The 17,730-nt window shown below is 43.0% G+C and overlaps 1 protein-coding gene across 1 annotated transcript; it reads left to right on the top strand.

The window, feature by feature from the left end:
* Positions 1-5,473: 5,473 nt before the first annotated feature.
* On the top strand, positions 5,474-16,568 carry FIBIN (fin bud initiation factor homolog). Its single transcript, XM_083600224.1, has one exon. It carries the CDS (start codon positions 10,434-10,436, stop codon positions 11,085-11,087), a length of 654 nt encoding a protein of 217 aa, XP_083456350.1. The 5' UTR covers positions 5,474-10,433; the 3' UTR covers positions 11,088-16,568.
* Positions 16,569-17,730: the final 1,162 nt, after the last annotated feature.

Below are 17,730 nucleotides of genomic sequence, written 5' to 3'. Positions count from 1 at the left end.
TTTGTCCAAGGTGAGTAAGGGAGAAGGGAATTGGCAGTTGATTAAGCAATGAAGTTAACTAACATAAAGTTATGATCCCTGAAGGGGGTTGCTTCCTTGCCTTAGCCATCTGTGTGTTTTTCACCTGCAATCACTTATAGCCCAGATGTTTTCCATTTTAAAAAATGGATAACTATGAGATTCTGAGTCTGTAGGAAAACCTCAGGCCAGAAGTAGAGCATATTGTTTATAGTTCTGTCCTAAAATTAGATTTGATTTAACAGTGTTCTTATCAGGCCAGATCAAGTAGTACAAAAAGTCTTTCAAGACACTTTCCGTAAGTTCATCATGCTGGTTTCAGTGATTTTTAAAAGAACATGTTAATGGCTTATGATGAGTAATAAAAGAATAAGAAATAATTTGCATCATTCCATACATACGGGAAGAAATGATTATTCATCCACCTATTATGATGATTGCTATTAGTATTTTCTTACATTTATATCCCACCTTTCTTCCAGGGAACTTAAGGTGGTGTACATAGTTATCTTTTTCACAATTTTACTCTCACAGCAACTCTGTGAGGTAGGTGAGGCCCAAGGTCACACAGTGAGCTTTGTGACTGAGTGAGGATTTAAACCCTGGTTTCCCAGGTCTCAGTCCAACATGCTAACAGTGGCTCCCTGATTGATTGATTGATTGATTGATTGATTATTTAATTTGTACCGTTCTCTCAAATTCATTTTCAGTTACTCAGAAACATGCATGGAATTGACTGGGAATTTGATTCACCAAAAATTAAATGGGTTTAAGTTTGGCTGAAGACAGGCGATAGTACCAGATTTTTCTCAATGGGAGTTAAAGGCAATTTGAAAAAGAGATTGCTGCTTATGCTATGTTTGCTCATTCCGCTTCTGCCTCTGTTAAAGAGGCTGCACAGGATTTTCTGTTCCCCAAACCTGCAAAACCTGCTTGACCAGGGCAACAGTGAAACAGAAGAAGTATTTATCAAGCTACTTTCAACCCTCTTAAATATTGCCTCTTTCCAGGTTTTCTCTCTGTTGCCCCAGTCTAACAAGCATAGCCTGCATGCAGAGACAGGCTTTGCCTTACTAACTGCACCAGAACCTCCAGCATGGAGGAAGAAATCACGTTCATTTCGGATTGTGTCTCTCACCCTGTTCATGTTCCAACATAGTAGACCTTTGATTGGACTGATGTGCTTAAAATCCCTTCTCTAAATAAGAAGCTGTATTATGAGGAAGAGACGTTGATAAGTGGTTGCACATGTTTGGTATGCGGACATTCAATCCCTAGCACCTCCAAGTAGAATTGGGAGAAAACCTTGCCTTAAACCCCGAGGATGTGCTGCCAGTCAGTGTAGACAATACTGAACTAGATAGACCAATGGTCTGATTCCTCATAAGACAGCTTCCTGTGTTATACATTACTGTAGCAATTAACACTGGCCAAGAGATACAGGGGTACAAAGTAACATGTTGTTTCCTCGCTTTTTATTTATTCTATTAAATTTGTATACCACCCTTCATCCATAGATCCCAGGGTGGTTCAAAGCACTTTGTGCCAATGTACACTTTTGACTGAACGCAATGCGAAATGTTGAGGTATCCCTTCACTTTACAATAGCCCATCCATGATAAGCACATAGCCAACAGTCTGCGAAACGTGTGGAGCAATGAGTGTAGGATATCCAAGCGCCAAAACCAGGACTGATCTGCAGATGATTCATAAGAAATGTTTCTCACATGAGTCACAGATGAGAGAGAGGGAGGGGAAATGCTACATGCATCAGATTATTATTTTGGAAAACGTTACTTCTGCTGTTCACATGGTAATGTGGTACCAATTTTTTGGATTCTGAATAGCTTGGCATCTGCTTCAGGGAGACAGGTGCTAGGTGAGAAAGAGAGCAAAAGACTGCAATTCTTTGCTCCACACAATAGCAGGACCAGAGCAACATGAAAGGCAGAAGAAGGACTGAGTCAGTGACTCAGTTATGTCTAGAGGAGGGAAATAGATGGAAATGACAGACATGGCAGGTTACTAACCATGCAGGATCACCATGCAGGATGAAATGAAGCAATCCCAGGAGAAAAAGCAGACCAAGTGACTCACACTAGATATTGATGAAATGTCTCATCAGAGTATGGTAAACAGGCTATGACTCTAATACCCAGTTGGCAGTACTGGGTGATGATGGATGGTCTTGGGATTTGGTTGCTGGATGGGAGTCTCTGAGACAAGTTCTTGATAATGGGATCCAATAACTTGGGAACGCTGTGTGTTAAACCACTGGGCCTAGGTCTTGCCGATCAGAAGGTCGGCGGTTTGAATCCCTGTGACGGGGTGAGCTCCCGTTGCTCGGTCCCTGCTCCTGCCAACCTAGCAGTTCGAAAGCACGTCAAAATGGAAGTAGATAAACAGGTACCACTCTGGCGGGAAGGTAAACAGTGTTTCTGTGTGCTGCTCTGGTTTGCCAGAAGCAGCTTGGTCATGCTGGCCACATGACCCGGAAGCTGTACGCCTGCTCCCTCGGCCAATAAAGCGAAATGAGCACCACAACCCCAGAGTTGGTCACGATTAGACCTAATGATCAGGGGTCCCTTTACCTTTACCTTGCCTATGGCTCTCCAGATGTTGTTGGACTCCTGCTACCATCAGCCCCAACAAACACAGCCACTGGTCAGGTATGTGGAAGTTGTAATGAAGGAACATCTGGAAGGTTAGTCATCCCTGCTATAAACCTAAGTCCTTACAAGACCTAGTTCAGAAGGTTAAAAGCTGTATAAATTGTTTCAAAGTACCTAAATGTATTCTTTGTAGCATGTTGTTAGTTACAGAATTATTAACAGATACTGTGTATAAATCCTCTAGTTTCCTATTGTCATCATAAAGGAATCTTTCCCTCCATTGAACCATATATTAGTTAACCTGGCCCATGCTTCATTATTAGAAGTCAGATTTGGTTTGCTAAGCAAAGAAAAGGGCCCATGATATTTCACTGTAAAATATATTCTTGTTTGGTGTTCCAAAACAGTAGCTCAGTTAAGTCTGCAATAGCAAAAAAGTTGCCAAATCCATAAAAAGTGCTGTAATGCCTTAAGACTTAACTTTCTGTTCCATCAAATGCCGCTAGTTCTGTTTTCTGATGTGGGGTGCAGAGAGTGCAAATGGCTACTAATCAGCATGGAAACTTTCAGTCTACAAATACAGAAGCAATTCATATAATGCATTAACTCCCAGTGCAAGCTTGTAAAAATAGTCAATTGTACCAGGAAATCTGAATTCTCCGTTATATTCCACTCAAGCTTGAGAAGAGAAGAATAACACGGTGCTGATGGTGCTGAATGAAATCACTGTTGGATATAGTCATTAAAAAGCTGTGGAATGATCAACTGTGTTGAGAAAATAAATATAGCACTGGCCATAGGTACAATCTCTTTGCCTTCTTTTGTTGACCTTCCACTATGTTGAATTTGATTATCATATTTGTTAAAGTAGGGGAGTCATTTTTCTTTATAGAACTATTAGTATTTTTCCATTGAAACCATATGTTTGGTGGTTATGTTGTTCAGTTGCAAAATGCATACCATTTTAAAGTAATTTGTTGTAAAAACACACAAGAATGAAATGGCAGAATGAACCCATTTGGGCAGATATACTAAAACCGACTTTTCGGTCTATTAAAGACAGAGCTAGAAATTTAAGGGAAGCACTCAAGGATTTCATGACCATGCTGACTTCTCAAACTTTCTCACTAGAGACCAGAAGTCTTGTCCAAGAACCCCTACTTAGCTGATTTGTGGAGCACTTTGTTTTACACTTATAAACCGATTCCATTCCAGATTGTACCATTGTGTCTTGGCACCATGAGATTTACAAATGTTGCTGCATTAGGAAAGCATACTTTGCTGCAGGGTGGGTAAGCATGTGGAACAAATCAAGCATTACTAAAAGTCTGTATATCCATGGTATATAGGCTGATTCAATCTTAGGACATGATTCACACACAAAGCACTTAACTCCAGAGCAGTTAATCTCCCACAAAGATCCCATGGAAGTCTAAGGGATGAGTCCAGGGGCAGACACAGTTGGTGGCATGTAGCCAACCTGTAATTTCACATGTCAGAAAAACACTAGTTTTGATAGATCAGACTAACATAGGAACTCCCAGGCCTATTTCGATGTTGAGGAAATTCAGAAATCACAGGGAAATAGGAGCTGGCAGTTAGAGCAATCCAAACCATAGGAAGCCAGCATTATGGTAAATTATACAAGTGTAATTTACCCCATTCTACATTCCATTCAGGAGAGAGGCTACTGCTGACTAAGCCAGCCCAAGCCTAGCAGAAGAGGGAAAAGCCTTTAAAATAGAGATTGATTTACACCACCCTTCCTGCCAGTGTAAATTCTGTTAAGTTGCTAGGTGACATGAACAAGCCAAACATAGGAATAGGGGTAATTCGTACCCTGCCCTGTCCCACCCTCAACCCTACCCCTACCATTCCCCTCAAACATCCCTTTTTCAGGACTAAGCCCTGGCATATCTCTGGGTGAGCCTGGGTGAGGGGGTTAGCCCCCTCTGAGCCAGTGGTCCACCTATTCCAAACTCCACTCATCCCAGCGGATCTTGCATTTGAATTGCTCCCTAAGTTAACTCATCTTTCCAGAGTGAATTGGACCATCTGACAGTGAGTCAAGCTCTATATAGGAATGCCCGACAAATATCCTCCATGATCATCTCACCAATGATGTGCTCCAGTGTTGGCCACTGAAGTCATAGGAACGCAAGAGTTGGTGACTGAGAAGTGATGATGAAGGACACTCTATGATCAAAATCAAGTGGTAAAGCTTTCCCTGGACTTATCACGGCAAGTGGGAGACTGAGTGACTAAAATGCTATCTCCTATCAAATCTCCCTGCCTGTTGAAAACTTGATACAAAGGTTTGACCTGGATTTCTTCCTTATCAAATACTTATAATGGGGGGGGGGGTGTTTGTTCTTCATATAAAAACATCCATAGATGTAACCCTCCAACCTTAGTTTAAGGTGCTTCAGCCTAGGAAAACTGCTACAAGGTGAACAAACCAGACATTGTTATGGTTTGACAAGACTTGCATCTGAGGTTTCTATTACTTTAGTAAATGGCATTTAATTATGTTATCTAATGGCACCCATAATGCTGTGCCATTATGCTGTGCCATCAAATGGTGATAGGTCTCAGATTAATATTTGGGTCCAATTGTTTGTGTGTGTGTGTTTGTGTGTGTGTGTTATTGGTGAGCAATTTTGGATGTTTTTACTCTGTTTTAATGTTTCTCTGTAACCCACTTTGAGTTCACCTTTCTGTTTTAAAAAAGAGCAATTGATAAATATAATAATAATAATAATAATAATAATAATAATAATAATAATAATAATAATATTGCCCTAAATGCCTGTGAGTCCTTTAGGACCTTATGGAGAGTAAATATATTCAAACACAGCCACTGGAACAGAAGTGTTTATTCTGAAGAGAGTCTTTGTCAAACTACCATGACTCTAAATGAACAAATGACAGAAGAGCCACACAGTCTTTTCATCTTTCCAGTCAAGAACTGTTTTAAATATAAGGAAGCATGAGGTCACTTTTCCTGGCAGACGAGCACACACAGCTTCCGTTGACTTCAGTAGCAACATCATGTCCTAGGAGAAAAGCTGGGCATCTATTTCACTGGTGTCACACAGGGGACAAACCAACCCCAACCGAGCAAATTTGGTTCTTATCTACTCCATTGTGTATGTGCCAGAAAAGTACATTTGCATGATGTAATTGTGCATACCCAAACAGCTGCATGCTGGTGTTTAGCGTCCAAATCAGATATGCAGATTTCTGTTTATATATATGCAGTATTTTCACACACACAAAGTTCTCAAGCGGTACAAATAACATCCATGAACATCTGTCTCCATTGGCAAGCAAATCTATATTGGGCTCTCTTCAAAGCCAGTCAAGGTTTAACAGAGCCTGGTTTAAACTTGGTCTTCCCGGGAATGCCTCAGAAGTGGAAGTGATTCCCAAAACACTTAAGCCAGCTACTTTTAAACCCTGTGGAAATTGCATTGCACACCTATTAATTATATGTGGGGAGGGGAGTGTTTGCTCTGAGGTACTTATTATTTCCAGGAAACCCCATAAGGGAGATGAAGAATTCTAAAAAGAAAAACAACCTTCAGTTATGCCATGACAGCTACTTTTAGCCACCCACTCCTTATTAGAGTCTGCTGTGCTGTTCTATGAATTTATGTAATAGGCTAAAGAACTGGGCCTTTGTATTATTCCATGGTGTATATTTGTGCAGCTGCAGAGCTTCATGGGAGTCAGTAGTAGCAATAGTTAGCAATTTTATTGCCATAGGGATTAGACACTTTATCCAGGGTCCCACCGTACTGGCGCAAAAATGTTTGGCACTCCGAGTCTTGAAAAGGTTCCTAATCTAAACTGAATGCAAGACACAACAGGTGGCTATGACAGATGGGGAGCACAGAGAAACACTGAGACACTGCTGTATAAACTGCAGACTTAGCATGCCAGCTACTTAGCTGTTCTTTTCCTAAGTGCACGCTCCTCTGCTATTGCTCTGTTAGTCAAAGGAGAAGTGCCCTAGCGGTTCCCAAACATGTTCAAATCACAGCACACACTGAGCTTGCAGTCACTCTGGTAGCGCTGAACGCAATCACTTCGGTGGTGTTGGGTGATGTCTCAACAGCCAGACATCTCCACACCATGCAGCTATTAACAGAACAGGACTCTGTTTCACATCTGCCAAAGGAACCTCACAGCGTGCCTGCTATCAGAAACAGAATTAGGATTTGCTCCACATGCTTTCAAGAGAACAGAGCTATGTCTTGCTTTGTCCAAGTTCAGTTTAAAAGGCGACACAAAAACTAGCTGGCTTTGGTAGGCAATGCATAGTAACAATTCAATTATAATTCTTTGGGGACGGTCATTGGTATCTCTTCCTGTGTGTGTGCGTGTGTGTGTGTGCGTGTGTGTGTGTGTGTGTGAGAGAGAGAGAGAGAGAGAGAGAGAGTGTCTGGAAATTAAGTCTCTAGTCACCTAACGCATGAGTTTGTTCTGGATGTCACATAACATCCATTTGATAGACACCTAAACACTTCCACCGTTTACCTATCATCACACATCCAGTCTCCTCCTATTGATGTATTGCCAGTTTTCCTTGCCCTGGTAGAAGAAATGCAGTTTCCTGTAACCCATTTTCACAGTGAGTTTCTTGTGTCAGCAGGAGGTTGGGCTGAACTATCTTTGAGGTTACTTAAGACTCTATAATTCTATGAGAAACTCCTATATGGTTTTGTCTGCTCCTTTGTCGCTGACCTTTGTCCTTAATTGAGTTTCCCTACATTCAATATTCTAACCAGACTTGGAAAGTCCAAGCAAAGGGTGAGGAATCAGTTAGAAATGAATGGGTTATGGAGGTTGCACAACTTATGATTCATCAACCTTAGAGGTGCTTAGCAAACCTTCTTTTCGTAGTCCCAGGCAAACAACAAAAATATTATTGAACTTTTAGAGACCAATATACATGGCTGGTGGTCTGCATTTGACTGTGGATTCCACAACCCAGGAACCACCAATTAAAGGGCCTTGTCACATGTCAGCACCAACTGGGCAGCAATTGCAGTGCCACTCTGGACCATGTAAACTGGCAAAGCACTATTAATGCCCCTTGAAAACTGGATCATGGAGAAGTTGATATGTAAGTATCTACAATGTGTGCCTTGTATTTCTTGGTTGTAGCACTACCTTCCACTAAAGTCTTTCTAAAACCATCCCATTTTGGTTTTGTGCTAAAGAATAAGTTCATGCATTAAATAATTGGGTGGCATTCTTTTAGGTCATACTCAAGAGTAGATCCACTGAAATCCATGGACATATCAATGGGTGTATGATTTAGGGTTATTCTAGAGCCAATGGGGTTAAGCTTAAATCCCTAAAACCCATTTGGTTGCATATAGATGGCAGCTTCCCAACCCTGCAACACAAACTGTTTGGATTAAGCAACTTGTGCCAAACTTTCTCATGACAGTCTACCTACAAATTAAGATCTTTCAAGCTATGTATAGTTACAGCCTTATTTTACTTATTTCATGTATAGACCTCCCTAAGAAGTAATGGTTCTCCACCACTGACTTTTTATTTTCACAACCCTGTGAGGTAGATTGTACTGAATGGCTCAAGGTCTCAATGGCTGACAGTCTCATGGCAAAGTGGGGATCTGAACCTGGGTCTCCCCAATCATAACACACCACTTAAAACTACACCACCATTGCTTTCTTTCCTTCCCTTACTCTCATTTTTGGCTTTGTGTGCTTTCTTGCATATAGGGCAAATAAATTTTCTATTTGTGTATTTTCTTAAACGTATACCTCACCTTTCTTCCATTATGGAGTGCAAAGCAGCACACTATGAAAATAGAGACAAAGTCCTTATTGTGGAAAAAGTGGGTTGATAGTGGGATATATTCATGAGGATCTGATGGAGAATTTTTGTCATTTTTCATTTTGTGGTCCAGATACCACTTACCAGCTAGTGCTGAGTGCCAGCACTGTACCTTCTTCAACTGCAGTACCTTTTAGCATCTATTTATGGATCGTCAGCTTTGTGTGCCTCAACGTTCCCTACATTGCTTGAGAAAACAATTAAATCTTTGCAGAAAGCTGAAGTCATATTAGTTGTTTACAAATGTTTATTGAATTGTTGTAAATTGGATGCTCAGGAACTTAATGAATGTTTCATTCAGCTCAGTCCATGGGAAGTAGTTTTACCATCTTTAAATTTAAAATCAAGATTGAGTCAACAAAAGATGATGCTCTGGGTATTTTGGACATCACAGTGCCTTTATAGGAGGGAACTGGCTATGTAGATGCTGGCAGTGTAATACTAAAAACACCTCTTTGAGGCACATGATGTGGGCATGCCCTGTGGTGTTGGCTTTCTGGTCAGAAATCATTGTTTGTGTGAGCTATGTTTTGGAGAAATCATTTATATTTTTGCAGTTGTTCACACACTCTTAAATTATTTTCCTGTGATGTGGGAACTAACACATGGACAATAAATGTAGATCCTGCAAGGAAGGACAAGAACGCAGCTTCTACTACTCAGTAGTCTGAAGATCTCACACTGCCCTTTCCTAATTGCTGATCTTTGTTGAAATACCTACTGCACATGTTATTCCATATGCTGAAGTTAGGATTGATGAGTACGGTTATTGTTAATGTCAGTTAGTGGTGTTTTTACATCTTTCTTCAAGCTATATTGGCAAAATAAAAAGACCTGTGTGTGCTTAGCTTCAGCAAGGTGGTGGCCATGTGTGCCTTCAAAGGAAACCCTGGGCCAGGGTTAATTTTTAATTAAAAACTTGAAAAAGCGGGGCTCAGGTGAGACCTAGTCACACAAGCAGCTGTCACGTTGATCTGGAACCATGTGGCAATTGCTTGATTCAATTTCATGACATCACAAACCCCTCCCTCCCTCAAAGGAGTTGCAGTTGTGGTGTGGCGTGTGCATGGCACAAGACATTACAAAGTGCTCAGTACCCAACCCTAGTGCAAGCATCCCAAAACACTGCTGTTTCTGCAGATGTCTGTCTTCAAAATAAGTTGACGGGGCTTGCTTGGGATTTCTGCTGGAAATCTTACTGGCATTCTCCCAGACTTTGCTGTGCCTGGCATGCATTCTGCCTTCTTCAAGAGTAACTAATTGGGGATCTCCCCTCAACCCTTTATTTCTCCAACCGCTCCCGCCCCCCCCCCCCCGCCCAAGTCCAGCTTTCCACAAGGGATGACACTGTTGCTTTAATAATGGCACCGAGGTCTAAAGGCTTCCTTCCAAACTTGGCGTTTGGACTTTTGCAGAAGCGACGGGACCGGTGGTTGTAATTTGAGAGGGAGGGGGAGAGAGAAAGAGAGAGAGATCCTACGGCCAAAAGCCAAGATCCCGCGTTACCACCACCAATCCAGATGCAGCAGCAAAAGGGTAGCAAACCAAGCGGCGTCAGGCAGGTCTAGCTAGAATCTCTCTCTCTCTCTCTGCTTTTGCTCGCACGTTTCTTTACTTGGAAGGCAGAGTGGAGGGAGGAGGAAAAACGTGCTGGAGGTGCATGGGGAACTTGGAGGGAAAGAAATAAAAAGCAACTCCTCCCTAGGGCTCGCTTGCTCGCTCTCTCCCCGCGCACATAGCTTCCCACCTACAGGACTAGAGACGATCTCGTGGGGGACTCGAGAGATCTTTTTCAGGAGAAGCCAAACGGCGAGCCCCAATGAAGCCCCGCGCGGAGGGCGAGAGGACTTGATCTCCCGCGCTCCGCCGCCGCCGCCTGCCTTCGCCCGCCGTCGGGGAGCCGCTTCTCCGTCTCTCCCCTTGGCCGGGATGGGGCTGCCCCTGGGGCTTCGCCTGGTGGGGCTGCTGGGCTGCTTGGGCAGCGTGTGCCGCGGCTATTTCGACGGGCCGCTGTACCCGGAGATGTCCAACGGGACGCTGCACCACTACTTCGTGCCCGACGGCGACTACGAGGAGAATGACGACCCGGAGAAGTGCCAGCTGCTCTTCAGGGTGAGCGAGCGGCGGCGCTGCTGGGCGGCCGAGGAGGAGCAGCGGGCGGCGGCGGCGGCCCCCGGCCTGACCCTGCGCGAGGAGCTCACCGTCCTGGGCCGGCAGGTGGAGGACGCGGCGCGGGTGCTCGAAGGCATCCGCAAGAGCATCTCGTACGACCTGGACGGCGAGGAGAGCTACGGCAAGTACCTGCGCCGCGAGGCCACGCAGATCGGCGACGCCTACGCCAACTCGGACAAGTCCCTGGGCGAGCTGGAAAACAAGTTCCGGCAGGGCCAGGAGCACGAGAGCCGCGAGGGGAGCCGCCTCAGCGAGGACTTCGCCGGCATGCTCGTGCACGCGCGCGCCCTCCTCAAGGACACGCTGGCCGTCTCGGCGGGCCTCCGGGACAAGTACGAGCTGCTCGCGCTCACCGTGCGCAGCCACGGCACGCGCCTCAGCCGCCTCAAGACCGAGTACCTCAAAGGCTGAGGAGGACGAGGAGGACGCCGACGACGACGCCTCCACTTGGGACCTTTCGCCGCCCCACAACAGCTCGCCAAGGCGCGGAAAGCCTCCGCGCGTGTAATTTGCGCGCTTTCCCTCCTGCTATTCGAAACAGCGGCTGTGATTTGTCAGTCATATAATCCTTCCCGTATAGCACTTTGAAAGTGCAAAGGAACCCGGGAGGCGGTGGTTCTCCTCAGGGGACAGGTTGTTGTGGGGCTATATTAAAGGACAGCAAGCTGGCAATTAATTGGGCTGTCTTATTTTATTTGCCACCACGGAGGGTGCCATTTCTGCCTTAGGCCCCCAAATGGCCTGGAATACTTGTTTTGTTTTGCTTTTTTAATAATAATAATAATGCTTACAGGCTCCTGTGCCTTTCCCAGCTTTCTGACTTGCAGAAACTCAGCAGGTGACTGTTACATCTCTGTGTTAAAAGAACTGCACCTGTTGGGTTTCTGCCTGTCACACAGCTGTTGAATGCACATAGATCCTGTGGGTGGGGGAGAGGTGGCTTACAAGCTGGTTGTGTTGTGTTCATCCTCTGCTTTGAGGGTTATGTGTAAAAGGGAGGTGCAAGTAATTAACAGGGCAGTCTATACCTGCCTGCTTGGAAATAAGTCCAGCCAGCCATGCTCCCATGAAGGCATATATCGAACTGCAGCCTTGCTGGCTAAAAAAAAAAAACCCATTGGTGGATTACTTATGCATGCATTTTCCAGATGTGGATATGGAGGCTGGAGTGTGACTTGTCAGCAGCTTTTGAAGCCTGCACTACTGCACAACCAAGAGTAGCTCAGTTGTGGATAACTGGGTTGCACAGCTATCCCACGAATCTTACTAGTATTTATATTATTAGATAGTCCTGGACATACGGGAAAACTTTGCAATCAGTCCCAATTCAGCAGAGTTAGGCAGTCTGAAACCAGTTTTGGTCAGTAACCCAGGGAAATAAGTCACTGAGGCCAAAAGATAATGACTTGCTAACAGCTTTTGGACCTTGCTCTCAGCTTCCTCCCAACTGCAGCCAATTGTTGATGGGTTGTGTTTTCACAACAAACCTGTGAGGTAGACCACTGTTTGCCCCTTTTATATTGGAAGAGATGAAGCTGAGTGACCTGTCCAAGACTATTGCAAGGGTCACCCCAGGTCATTAAATCATGTTAAATAGTTGTTAAATCATGTTGCAATCCTCATATTCTCTGGCCAACTGGGGAATTTGTTGCTCCTTACCCCCTTTTGTAAGCCTGTCAGACTTAATTAAGGATAGCTAAAAAGAAGTTTCATTCCACTCTTTCACAGCTGATAGCTGACATGGAGGTTTTTTAAAATCTTGATTAGTGATTCTGAGTATGAAATCAAGGAGTTATTTTAGGTTCCATAATCAGGAGCAGAAGGGTGTGATCTTTTGTAAACATTTCCAGAGAGGTAGCTGCAAACTTTTGTATGAGGCCTCAAGAGAAGAGAATAAGTTTCCCATCCTTTCAGTGTGTGCTGGGAAAAAACAGGAATTCAAATACTCATTAGAGGTTGTATGGAGCCAGAATGTGGAAACTATTTATTTGGCAAAGTACAAGGGTGTGGTGTTCATCCATATCACACAAGACTGCAAGAATATAGCCTTCTCTCTCTCTCTTGAAATTCCCACCTCGTTACCATATTTAACACTTATCCCAGTCATAGAGTATTGAGAATACCTACAGTAACAGCTTCATCATCTCATCTCTCCCATGCCGCCATCATCTCTCCTGTGCTACCTTTACTCAGTGCAGAATACACAACTGTGCTTAGTGTACTTCTGATTACATTCCTCTAAACTTGCAAAATTAGGTGAGCTGGAGCTGTGAACATTCTGATATCAAGGGTTTTGTTCTATCAAATATGGGTTTGTGTCTTAGGCACTTTTTAAAACAAGTGACAGTCTTTATGATACAAAACCCTAGGGCCTGCCTGAAAATCTCTGCCAAACTTGAAGCAGTGACTCCCATCCTTTTCCTCCTCTTTCCTTTTGTGCAAGAATTGTTTTAAATTCTGTAAAAGGATTTAGCGTAGTTGGAAGCTACTGTTGAGTCTAGCTTGGCTCCCTCCAGGATGTAAATTTCCTGCCCACTGGGAGACAGCCCAGCTGGAATGCCAGCAACAGTGAGAGATTGGAATCTGAGCCATCCTTCCCTTCATCGAGAGTTCGAACTTGCCAGATCTAAATATAAAAAGTAATTGCTATGGTGTCCGCAGAGTGGTTTTCTAGTGGAGCTGTAACATTAAAAAAAAACATTTCTTCTCTTATGTGGAATGGCAGTGCTCCATACTAAGGGGCAGTCCTTAAAACCAAAATAGGGCTTTCTGGCAACATTACTCCAAGCTCAGAACAGGTAATTTTGTACCCTTTGGAAAAAAAGACAGGGGAACGCTTCCAAGTAACCTTTAAGAATAAAATGGAACGGAGGTAGTCAGATTTCCACTCTAAAAGAAGGTGACAAATCCTGCTGACTCTTCTTTTGCACCAGGAATTTCAGGTACTGTACAGGTAAACAATAAGAATCTAATTCCTCAGGCTTTCAGTGGATGAGAGTAAGGCTCCTGGAGCCAGCAGGGCAGAAGAAGACTTTCTTTCTATTTCAATGTGTAGCCACCTGGGATATATGAATTCCCAGCAGTAATTTGACTCCAAATAGCAATAGTCTTTTCCATTGCTGCAAATCCTTTCCCCTTTGTGCTACATCATCACTATCACCACACTTCTTTCCTCTAGCTGCTCTGTTTCCTAATTGCTTGTACTGTAGGGATTTCACTTGCCATGTTAAACAATAAGAGGTGCTCTGCAATTGCAGTGCCTGTGACACAGTTCTGCAGAGCTGAGGTATTTGGAAATAACTGGATGTATTATGTACAAGGGGGCTGTTTTGTCTGGAATAAAAGGCATTCCTAAGACATCTGTTCAGATACTAAAATACTACTCTCCATCTTCTGTACTTTCATAGTACTGAATGTAACACGTGCTTGATGGAAATTATTGATGAATTTGCAGACACTCTTACCCTCCCAAAAATATTCCAGTCTTCCAGCCATTTCATTACCTACATCTCTCTACAAGAAAACCCTGCTGTGGGTTCTGTGCATACTTACTTGGAAGTAAGCCCCATTGGACTCAGTGGGACTTGCTTCTGAATAAACAGCTTGGTGCTGTAAAGACCACAGGATTCTTTACCAAACACATCTCAGTGCTCTCAGTGCATGGTTCATTCCTTCACCTATTCCTTTTCCTAGTACCTTGCATAATACTAGCCCTTACCTGATTCTGCTCTTTTAAGATCACTGCATTAAATATCAAGTATTGGAAGTACCTTTTCAAGTTAGCCATTAATTCTATATATATATTTATTTACATGTCAGCTTAGAAGTAAAGGGCTTTTCCCTAGGAGAGTTGAGTTTAGGATTGCACTGCCACCCACCTAACCTGGAAGTTAAGTCCCATTGAACTCAATGGGGCTGGCTTCTGAACAGAAAAATACAGGATTGCACTGTAAGATAACCCTTATATCAGAAGCTAGCTGGCTTTCCTTCTGTCATTGTCAAGTCAACTAATTAACCTGGGCAGTGCTCAGTCATCTAGTTCTGAAACATGTTGTGATTTCACTAGTGACTCTTGAAGGATTGCTTGTGAATCTGCAGGCATGAGTGGTCCAGCAATGGTTTGCCCCATACCATGTTCATTATGTGTAAACCAGCACCACTGGTCACATTGTGCTCCCGCTTGATTGAACGACAATCTATAAGGGCCAACCCCAGGCATTTGACTATTCTTACCTATGCTTGCATTAGTGAGAAACTGGCTATGTGTCCTCAACAATGTGACAAAGCAGTAAGAAATCACATAACGAGAAAAATATTATAATACTGGGTTATCCAGAAGCAGGCCTACTTTAGCTTCATTTCCACTGATACCCTAGAGAGGTATGAGACACCCTCTAATAAGAGTTTGCTTTTCAGGGTGGTATTTATTAAATTTACTATTTCTTGAAAGTATACATTGTAAATGGTATGCAACAAATATACGTGAAATCTTGACATATTAAGTTAAGCATTCTAATATTTAACAACTATTTTGTATTCCATTGTGTATCTTTAATAATGTATTCTTATTTGGACTTTCTATTGCTGTTTTCAACCAGAAACTGCCCCCCTAAAAAAACACACCCCTAAATACAAATTCAACAGCCATATGTGGATAAAACAAGGAGTCTTAAATCCACACTGAGGTGTGTATATGTGGTCACACATTTTGCCCTGGTTTACCTTTTGTTTTCTCATTCACTCAGATATGGGCATGGCCCACAGCTCACTTCAACCAGCATGTGAAATTGGCATGGGTTGCAGTCCTGTGCACACTTACACAAGACATAAGATCCATGGTATGTGTGCTTATAATTTATACATCTTGTCATATCATGAAGTAGGCTGCAGTTAAATTGGACTGCGTTCTTCCATATAGTTGGTCTGTTGGGCTTAATCAGCTTAACCATGCAAATTTGCAACTTTAGTTGTATTCCTGGGACGCAAACAGCATTTTGCTGAGATTATTCCAGAGCAAGCAGTTTGTAGCTCAAACTAAAAGCTGTGGTTTTTCTTTCTATTGTAATAAAAAAACAGGACATTTTGTATGGTCACCTGCAAACCAGTAATGAGGAAACACCCATGGGGGCCAAATGTGGCCCTCAAGGACTTTCTATCTATGGAACTCTCCCAAGACCCTACCCCTTTCTGATCCCCAGTGTTTTCACTTGGCTGGAGGGGCGGGTTGCCCTTGAGCTCCAATAATGCCTCTTGCTTGTCTGGGTGGAGAAGGGCATGTGTAGGCACCACCCACTTTCATCTTGCCGCCACCCACCACTGGCCCATGGCCCATGGAAGGTTGCCCAGAAGGCAGTGTGTCCCCGGGCTGAAAAAAAATTCCCCACCCTGCTGTAAACTATCAGTACCCACAAAGAACATGTGAAATGCATGCAGAAGCTGGAGCCAGCAATTGTCTATGTGTGTGACCACCTGAATAAGGATTATTTCTCCCATTGTTCTGCTCACAGTGTAAGGACACATTTCTTTTTATTCCATAATCTTATTTCTTCTTTTATAACAACATCAGCTCCTAAATATATTTCTCCTCCTCCTTCTAAACTTATTTCCTTGTGAAACTGTCATGTAAGCATGCTTAGTATTGCAGCCTAAACCTGGTTAAGTTTTTTTGTTCTAATACACCAGTAACTTTCATGTTGCCACACTTTTGCTAGCTTTTTTTTAATCAAAAGAATCATTTGTGCCCCTAGACAATAGCAAAAGAGCATGGTGGAGAATTGGTTTCGATTTGATTTTAATTTCAACTGTTCTATTTAATTCAGAATCAAAGTTAATATGAGCTACATTTAAGAAGGAATACTGTCTTTGTATGGTTCTAATAAATATTTAAAGAAACATGTTGAAGTCCTGTTTTGGAGGGCATTTTAATTATGTCATTCTAGTAGTTTCCTTTGCCCCTTCGACAGCACTGCAAAAATCTGAGCAGCAACCCATCAAGGGGTTTCTTTCATTTAACATAAGATTTAATTCAATTTGAATGTAAAAGTTTCCAAGCCAATAAAGTTTTTTTTTTTTTATAAAGTAGTGCTTTAAAAATACAGGCCGCTTCCAGACTCAGTATTTTGGCGCTGGGATTCAATTACATACCAGCAAATTCAGATTGCAAAATTAAAGTGGATTTGGTTCTCTAGTGCAACAAACCCACTGTTCCCAACCCATCATTTGTGGTACTGAAAATGATGATAAAATGAATTGGAAAGTGTTGAATAACACTAGCTCCCGTTGCTGTAACCCAGCTTCTGCCAACCTAGCAGTTCGAAAGCATACCAACAAAAGTAAATAAATAGGTACCACTGCCATGGGAAGGTAAACGGCATTTCCGTGCACTCTGGTACTCGTCACCGTGTCCAGTTGCGCCAGAAGCAGCTTAGTCATGCTGGTCACATGACCTGAAAAGTTGTCTGCTGCCTCGGCCTGAAGTGAGATGAGCGCCGCACCCCATAGTCGCCTTTGGCTGGACTTAACTGTCCAGAGGTCCTTTACTTTTTTTTGCTATGATATAACCTCTCAAACTTAGTTTTGTCATGACTACTGTTTCCTTTGTTTCAGTAGGACATGATGGTACAGTGGTACCTCGGGTTAAGTACTTAATTCATTCCGGAGGTCTGTTCTTAACCTGAAACTGTTCTTAACCTGAAGCACCACTTTAGCTAATGGGACCTCCTGCTGCTGCCGCACCGCCGGAGCACGATTTCTGTTCTTATCTTGAAGCAAAGTTCTTAACCTGAAGCACTATTTCTGGGTTAGCGGAGTCTGTAACCTGAAGCGTATGTAACCTGAAGCATATGTAACCCGAGGTACCACTGTATTGCCAAACAGCACTGTTCCACCTACATTTGTGTTCACTGATGAGCACCTTGTCTCAAAAGTCAACATTTTGTTTTGGAAGATGAGTTACCAAGGATCCAGCAGACCAAGACAAAGTGCACTTGAAAGTTTTCTGCTGACACTTATAATTAGAGTACAGCATTCCATTTACACTTTGCCTCCTTTGGCT

The sequence above is a fragment of the Podarcis filfolensis genome (genome assembly GCF_964270895.1).
Source record: "Podarcis filfolensis genome assembly, chromosome: 1".
Taxonomy (NCBI): Eukaryota; Metazoa; Chordata; class Lepidosauria; order Squamata; family Lacertidae; genus Podarcis; species Podarcis filfolensis.
The sequence above is the reverse complement of the archived record's forward strand: the minus strand, read 5'-3'. Positions and strand labels throughout refer to the sequence as shown.